This window comes from Rhineura floridana, chromosome 10 (assembly GCF_030035675.1).
Source record: "Rhineura floridana isolate rRhiFlo1 chromosome 10, rRhiFlo1.hap2, whole genome shotgun sequence".
NCBI classification, from domain to species: Eukaryota; Metazoa; Chordata; class Lepidosauria; order Squamata; family Rhineuridae; genus Rhineura; species Rhineura floridana.
In genome coordinates, this window is record NC_084489.1 from 77768472 (window position 1) to 77777254 (window position 8783).

Genomic DNA, 8783 nt, shown 5'->3' on the forward strand with positions numbered 1-8783 from the left:
GCAACCTTTCCTCGTAAGGGAGTCGCTATAATATCCTTTTTGAGATGAGGCGACCAGAACTGTACACAGTATTCCAAATGCGGCCGCACCATAGATTTATACAGCGGCATTATGATATCGACTGTTTTATTTTCAATACCTTTCCTAATTATCCCTAGCATGGAATTTGCCTTTTTCACAGCTGCCGCACACTGGGTTGACATTTTCATTGTGCTGTCCACTACAACCCCGAGGTCTCTCTCCTGGTCGGTCACCGCCAGTTCAGACCCCATGAGCGTATATGTGAAATTAAGATTTTTTGCTCCAATATGCATAATTTTACACTTGTTTATATTGAATTGCATTTGCCATTTTTCTGCCCATTCACTCAGTTTGGAGAGGTCTTTTTGGAGCTCTTCGCAATCCCTTTTTGTTTTAACAACCCTGAACAATTTAGTGTCGTCAGCAAACTTGGCCACTTCACTGCTCACTCCTAATTCTAGGTCATTAATGAACAAGTTGAAGCCGATATGCGTCACCAGGCGCGGAAGGGATAAATGCCTTGACTTCCCAGTGGCCTCCGGGCAGACTATATGCATTTCCTCCAATTCCAGTGATTTCCAGGGTACTCAAAAAACTTCGTGCCGAAAGGACAGCACTTTTGTTGGTGGCTCCATGGTGGCCAAGGTGACCTTGGTTTCCAGACCTTCTCGATCTGTCGGTGGAACCACCATGGAAGATTCCAACGCGAACGGACCTGCTCTCTCAGGGACAGCTCCAGCACCCAGACCCAGAGTGGTGGGCACTTCATGTCTGGAACTTGAACGGAAGAGACTCTTGAAAAGAGGCATCTCTCCGCAAGTAGTAGAAACCATGATGGCTTCTAGACGCCCATCCACGCTCAGAATTTATGAAAGCACTTGGAAGGCCTTCTCATCCTGGTCGCAGAAACAAGGGGTTCTTCCTCGAAAGGCGGGAGTAAAAGAAATCTTGTCCTTCCTGCAAGATGGCGTATCTTTGGGTCTCAGACCAAACACCCTGAGGCGCCAAGTTTCAGCCTTATCGGCAACCCTCTCCAGATCCCCGGATAAGCCAGTCGGATCTCACCCCTTTGTCAAGAGTTTCCTCAGGGGAGCAACGATAACTGCACCTCCTACGGTGCATCGCTACCCAACTTGGGATCTGCATAAGGTTTTGTCAGCCCTTCAAAAACCTCCGTTCAAACCCCTGAGTCAAGTTTCTCTCCGTCTTCTTTCCTTTAAGGTCTTGTTTCTTGTGGCCATTACTTCGGCCCGTCGAGTGTCTGAATTGAATGCCCTGTCTGTCCATAAAAATTTTTGTGTATTCCATAAGGATAGAGTAGTCCTCCGTACTGTCCCTTCCTTTCGTCCCAAAGTGTTGTCTGCCTTCCATTGTCAGCAGGAGCTGGTCTTACCATCCTTCTGTCCAAATCCTGTCCATCCTTTAGAAAAAGCCTGGCACTCTCTTGATGTGACAAGAGCCCTTAAAGTTTATATTTCCAAGACTAAATCATTTCGGAAAACAGATAATTTGTTTGTCTCCTTTCACCCAAAATCCATGGGGAATAAAGTCACCACATCTACGCTAGCCAGGTGGATCAAGGCATGCATTTCCTTGGCATATGCCTCTCTAAGATTATCCCGGCCCGCCGGGTTGGTAGCTCATTCTACTAGGGTGGCGGCCACATCAGCGGCCTTTTCCCATAATGCCTCTCTGGGGGAGATATGTAGGGCAGCCGCATGGGCCACTCCCAATACCTTCATTAAACGTTATAAAATAGACTCCTATGCTTCAGCCGAGGCAGCCTTTGGTAGGAGAGTGCTACAGCATGTCCTCTCAGATCACTAGTACCCATAGCCCAGCAGTATTCCCACCCTACATGGGTCAGCTTTGGTATGTCCCACCTGATATCATCTTTCCATGCACAGGAGAAGAGACATTTGGTCTTACTGTGAAATCGGTCTTCTCTGTGCATGTCAAAGATGATATCAGGGCCGCTCCCTATGACAGCTGGGCTGCCTGTCCAAGCGCTGTTAGACCTTGAGCAGAGAGTGTATGAGTACTGTTGTGTTGTCTTTTTGTGGTATTATTTCATTTCTTTCTGTGGGCTTGTTATTAAAAAACTGCGGACGGAGCAGGCGCAGACGGAACGGACCTACAGTAAAACGTCAGCAGTACTCTTTTGCCTTCAACCACTAGGTGGAGCTAGTTACCCACCTGATATCATCTTTGACATGCACAGAGAAGACCGATTTCACGGTAAGACCAAATGTCTCTTCCAGTCTATATCTGACCACAGTTCAGTATGCTGGTGCTTAGTTTTAAATGCTGTCAGTGGTGGGCAGTTACATTTTATAACACATCCCTTCTGGCCTCAAGAATTACTGGCCTGAGCTCTTCTACAAATGCAATGTTGCTGAAAGCTCTGCCGTATGCTGCATTCATTTCCTCTAGTAGCCTGTTCTCCAAAGGCTTCTGAAGTAGATGTACTGTTTTCTTTTTTTAATGTTATATACTAAACAGAGTAGTTAAACATTCAGCAGCCTTTAAAATGTTTATGGGTGGTTATAGGGAGAGAGGTCAGAAGGAAATACTATGCATATATGGAAATGGACTGACTGCAAGTCGATCCTGAGTTATGGCCACCCTGTGAATAGGGATTTCATGGTAAGTGGTATTCAGAGGGGGTTTCTCATTGCCTCCCTCTGAAGCTAGTCCTCCCCAGCTGGCTAGGTCCTGTTCAGCATGCCATAGCTGCACAAGCCAGCCCCTTCCTTGTCCGCAACTGCCAGATGGGGTGCAACTGGGCTCCTTGGGACTATGCTGCTTGCCCACAGCTGCACAGGTGGCAGGGCATGTAACCCTTGAGCCACTCACTGTGGGGGTGATCTTTAGCTGGCCCTTAACACCCAGGAGACACAAGCGGGGATTTGAACTTGCAGACTGTGATGTCCTTATATGTTAAAACCTGTAAATATGGTAAGTGCGGGTTTATTAAGGGATATATGGTCAGTGAATTGAATGAGGGGGGAGAGCATGGGTTGGCAGGCTGGAGAATGCTGGATGATGATTGGCTGAAGGTATAAATGGGAGGATGACAGTTGAGGGGGGGTCGGTTGGTGAGAGTTGTTGGAGAGTCATTAGTGGAAAGTTATTTGGATGGGTTGGTTGACAGTTCTGAGGGAGGACTTGTAGTACCTTGTCACAAACCTGGATTTGCATGAAGTTGTGGGGGATGGAAGGGTAGGGGAACAAAAGAGAAGGAGGGTTGCACAGCAGCAGTGGCCTTGGCATGGCAGTGAGAATGGGAAAAGTGGTGGTTTAAAATGAGAGATCTGAATAGATTGGCAAGGGAGGAACATTGAGGGGTCTTTTTAAAAAAAAAAGTTTTAATGAGGAGAAATAGCAGAGATGGGTACATCACAGAACCTAACAGATCATAGCCTTTCCCAACTCTCTTGTTGCTGTACTCAAGCCTCTTCTCATTTTACTCAAACTCTGCCATTCTTTAAAACCACTATTTTCCTCAGTGTCCTTCAAACTCTGCTTTACTCAAACCTCTGCCATTCTTTAAAACCACCACTTTTTTCCTTTTAGCATCTCTCTTTTCTCACTGTACTCAAACATCTCCCTCTTTCATTCCTCAGCTGCCTCATGTGAGAAAGATAAACTACGTGGAGCCCTCAAATATTCCATAATACCTTCGCACAATGCATTTCACTGCTAGTACCTTGTGTTATCTTCAACATGAAGTTCCAGATTCAAGGTAGTAATTTAGAACAAGTATTTTATTAACGAGTAAACACCCATATTTGTACAATATTCACAACTGAATTTAACCTTCTCTAACAGAACAAGCTAACTGACAGGCTTACTCTTAAGAGCCTATTCACCTTAAAAACAAAGCAACATATATAACCATGGCTGCGAGTGGGCAAAGAGGGCTGCAGAAGTGGGCAAAGAGGGCTGCTACTTTTCAACTTGTTCATTAATGACCTAGAATTAGGAGTGAGCAGTGAAGTGGCCAAGTTTGCTGACGACACTAAATTGTTCAGGGATGTTAAAACAAAAAGGGATTGTGAAGAGCTCCAAAAAGACCTCTCCAAACTGAGTGAATGGGCGGAAAAATGGCAAATGCAATTCAATATAAACAAATGTAAAATTATGCATATTGGAGCAAAAAAATCTTAATTTCACATACGCTCATGGGGTCTGAACTGGTGGTGACCGACCAGGAGAGAGACCTCGGGGTTGTAGTGGACAGCACAATGAAAATGTCAACCCAGTGTGCTGCAGCTGTGAAAAAGGCAAATTCCATGCTAGGGATAATTAGGAAAGGTATTGAAAATAAAACAGCCGATATCATCATGCCGCTGTATAAATCTATGGTGCGGCCACATTTGGAATACTGTGTACAGTTCTGGTCGCCTCATCTCAAAAAGGATATTATAGAGTTGGAAAAGGTTCAGAAGAGGGCAACCAGAATGATCAGGGGGATGGAGCGACTCCCTTACGAGGAAAGGTTGCAGCATTTGGGGCTTTTTAGTTTAGAGAAAAAGCGGGTCAGAGGAGACATGATAGAAGTGTATAAAATTATGCATGGCATTGAAGAAGTGGATAGACAAAAGTTCTTCTCCCTCTCTCATAATACTAGAACTCATGGACATTCAAAGAAGCTGAATGCTGGAAGATTCAGGACAGACAAAAGGAAGTACTTCTTTACTCAGCGCATAGTTAAACTATGGAATTTGCTCCCACAAGATGCAGTAATGGCCACCAGCTTAGATGGCTTTAAAAGAAGATTAGACAAATTCATGGAGGACAGGGCTATCAATGGGTACTAGCCATGATGGCTGTGCTCTGCCACCCTAGTCAGAGGCAGCATGCTTCTGAAAACCAGTTGCTGGAAGCCTCAGGAGGGGAGAGTGTTCTTGCACTCGGGTCCTGCTTGCGGGCTTCCCCCAGGCACCTGGTTGGCCACTGTGAGAACAGGATGCTGGACTAGATGGGCCACTGGCCTGATCCAGCAAGCTCTTCTTATGTTCTTATGTTCTTAAGTGAGAGGGGAGGAGGCATGGAAACGGGGATGGTCTGTGTTCAACAGGGAGTTAAGAAAGGGAAGGAGGAGGAAGGGAGGAAAAAAGGTAAAGATGAAAATGGGAGGCTGGGCCAGGCAACCAAGAGGTCTTCTGTATCTTTACAAGTTGTGCAGGGGGAAGGGAGAATTCTACCTTGTGGTTTTTCCCATTACAGGGTTGCAAGAACATCTGCAGTTGGCTGACTTTCTCTTCTCCTAAAGATACAGGATCAGTCTCAGGCCATGGACCTGGCAACCCTAGCACTGCTTAGTAGTGGCATGGGGTAGGCTGAGGAAGCTGTACAGGGTTAATGTGGGGGGAGTGGCAGGAGGTTTGAGAGCAGCGGGCTAGGGTTAGGTTCTGTGTTAGGGCTAAGCTTTGGGTTAGGTTCAGGCTTTGCAAGTCTTCCTGCGCTCCTCCTTTCAACCTCTGATGTTGGGATTTTGACAGGTGGGCAGGGCAACCCGCCAGTAAATCACGTCACATCACAATGTTAGCTAGGGTTCGGGTTTGGGTTTGGGTTCCCATTAGGATTTCAGATATGTTCTGGGTTAAAGTTGCGTTCTGGGTTAAAGTTAAGGTTAGGGTAACAGATAGGTTCTGGGTTATGGTTACGTTCTGGATTAAGGTTAGGGTTAGGTTCTAGTTTAGGGTTACAGTTAGGGGTAGGGTAGGGTTAAGGTTAGGGTTACAGTTAGGGTTATGTTAGATTCCATGTTAGGGGTTAGGGCTAGGGATAAGGTCAGGGTCAGGGTTAAGGTTAGGGTTCCCATTCGGATTGCAGATAGGTTCTGGGTTAAGGTTGCGTTCTGGGTTAAGGTTAGGGTCAGGGTTAGGGTTAGGGTTAGTTAAATATAATATCTCCAACTGATTGGCTTTCTGCCACACCCGTGTCCCACAGTTACCAGGATTCAGAGGCAATAAGCGACAACCATTGAGTGGGAGCTTGATTTTGTCATTATAAAGTCAGGAAATATCCCCCCCTTCTCTCCTCCAAATACAGCTCCCATGAACCCAAGTCAGCCATAGCTGACGAAGACTGGTTGGCACGAATTGTCAGCAGCTTTGTAGGGTCTAGACCGAAACCTTTCCCAGGCTCACCTGGAGATGCCAGATATTGGACCTGGAACCTTCTGCTTGCAAGCAGGTGCTCTGTTGCTGAACTACAGCCTCCCCTTGCCTAATACCCAGCATATGGAGATTGAACCAATGGGGGACTCAAGTGCAACGCAGGCAGATCTCAGCAGGAAAATACCAAAGAGATAATAAACAGTTGTTCTCCTCCTCCTCCCCTGCCCCCATTCCCTTTTTCCTTTTTCTAGATGTTGGCCACCCTGAATTTAAGAGTCAGGGAGATTTATACAAGTAATCACAAAAATGAATGCATGCTGTTATACCCAGAGAAGAACATGAAAATGAATTCTGTATCCACAAACTATAACATTCTAACAACTCTAACCCTTTCTCACTTTTAAATAGGTTGAAATATAAAAAATGGGAGTCATGAAAACACCCAAATTTGTCTTTTGCTGCCATCTTGTGTTGGGTTGCTGAAGCACTCCCAAATATTTGGTATGAAGTTTACTGTTTAATATATTCATTGGCTTGGTTTGAATATTTGCTGATTGCTCACTCACTGGTTGATATTAATATTTGATTTTATCAACAGATACCGAATAGCATGCAATGTACTTTTTATTATAGAAGATCTGTAGAATCCCATATAAAAAGGTAAATATTTTAGACATTTTACTGACAGTTAATGTTTGGCTCTATTTAGTAGCTTATATTCATTGGTATTCTGCATTGGTTTTACCTGATAATTGTCATATGGCAGCTAGATATTATGAGTGTGTCAGCCATCATGAACGGAATGTCATTGCGTGTCACATATGAAATATATGAAATAATATTGATTCATCATAATAGTATATTGACAATATTTGAGAGTCTGCATCTCAAATATCTGATGTGTGCTATGCAGTGGTATCTAGCAACTGATAGACAAAGTGCAATGTTATTTTTGAGGTAAAATTTCATGTTCAAATATCCGATCCAATATGATAAATATTTGTTGCTTGTAGACATTGACTGTTGCAAATAATACATATAAAATGTCTATTTACATAAAACTAAACATGAGAGAATATACCTGCTATTTAAGATGAGGACAAAGTTAAAATAAATCCTTGAAACATACTGAATTTCAGCTTAAATGTTTGCATTTAGAATTTTGCATTCAGAATTTCAGAAAATTTGACATTTTGTCTTGTTTTAAATTTTGCACAATTTTGTCCCAGGCATAGTTTGTTGATTCTTTGATACAAATATATCCCCAGTCTTACAAAAAAAAAAAAAAGATATAATGATTAATACTGTCACTTCAGTCAAGCACCTCCCTTTTAAAAGTAATGCTGATGCAGTACTGTTTTTGAAAGAATTGTTCTTCAGTGCTAAGACTATTTAACAATATTAAATGCCTGCTGCGTGCTAATTGCTGTGCCAGACACATTCTGTCTATTTTCCTATTTCTTCTGTGACCCTAAATTAACATTGACATTTTCGTCAGCCTCCCAGCAGTAAAGCGAATGCGACCTTTTTGTTAGATTTCTTTGGGAGTCTTCATATTAAAATTCTACCTGTCATTCCATGTTTATTTATTTATTTATTGGTAATTCAGTCAACACATTTGTGTGGAGGTGGTAGTGTTTTAAATTTGCCACTTCCCAAGGGATCAAGGCAGGTAAGAATGGTTAAAAGTAAAACAAAAGATACCCGATGTCCTTGTGTGAATAACACACTACTTATTAAAATCATTTATGCAATGACAGGGGGGAGGATTGATTGGAAAATTTGATGTGATTAAAATACACCACCACCCTGGCAAAGTTTTTTAGTGGGTTTTTTTGTTATCTTAAAACAGAAACCCTAAACTAAAGGTGGTATTCAATGCTAGTCCTACTCAGTGTAGACCTATTGAAATTAATAGACATGACAAACTTAGGTTCATTAATTTCACTGGGTCTCCTCTGAGTAGGCCTTAGTTAAATACAACTCATTGTGTATAATCCTGTTGAGATATTTGCCATCCATCGTAATAAGATTTAAGTTGATTGTGAAGTTGTTTTAAAATATTAAAGATATTAATTCTCTGAAGTTAGAAACTGATCAGCTGGATTGTGCCTAATAAAAGGAGTATGGGTAGCGCTCGTTCTCCTTTTTTCATGAGATTGCTCTATACAGGTATTTTATCATGCTACTGTTCCATTTTATATAGTCATAATCTTAGTGACAGTTCTTTTCTTTTTTTAAATGTACAGATTTATACCATGACCTGTCCCTGCTCATACAAAGGTTATGTAGCTTAAAGAGAATTAAGAATGCAAGAATGGATGAGACCACAAGCCAATGGAAACTGGTGGCTCTGATGTCAGTGGGGCAGTGAATCTCTTCCAGGATTTAGTCTAAACTTGAAAAGACCTTGGACAGCTCCTTGATAGTTCAGACTAAAACTCAGAGTGGATTCACTGCCCCACTGACATTGGAGCTACCAGACTTCAATGCTAAAGGCCCATCTAGTCCTGCATGCTGTTCTCACAGTGGACAAACAGATGATGATGATGATTTTATTCATTTATATCCCTCCTTTTCCCCAGAACTGGGACTCAAGGCAACTTACAAAAATGAAAACAAATGCAGCTAAAA

General features: G+C 42.8%; 1 protein-coding gene across 1 annotated transcript; it reads left to right on the forward strand.

The window, feature by feature from the left end:
* The first annotated feature begins 463 nt into the window (after window positions 1–463).
* Window positions 464–3731, forward strand: LOC133365362 (uncharacterized). The gene is made up of 2 exons (XM_061587134.1): window positions 464–2259; window positions 3648–3731. The coding sequence occupies exon 1, from the start codon at window positions 490–492 to the stop codon at window positions 1846–1848; it is 1359 nt and encodes a 452-aa protein (XP_061443118.1). The 5' UTR covers window positions 464–489; the 3' UTR covers window positions 1849–2259; window positions 3648–3731.
* The last annotated feature ends 5052 nt before the right edge of the window (window positions 3732–8783 follow it).

What these genes read in the sequence shown, in the direction of transcription:
- LOC133365362 (XM_061587134.1), top strand. Translation starts at nt 490, where the DNA reads ATGAACAAGTTGAAGCCGATATGCGTCACCAGGCGCGGAAGGGATAAA.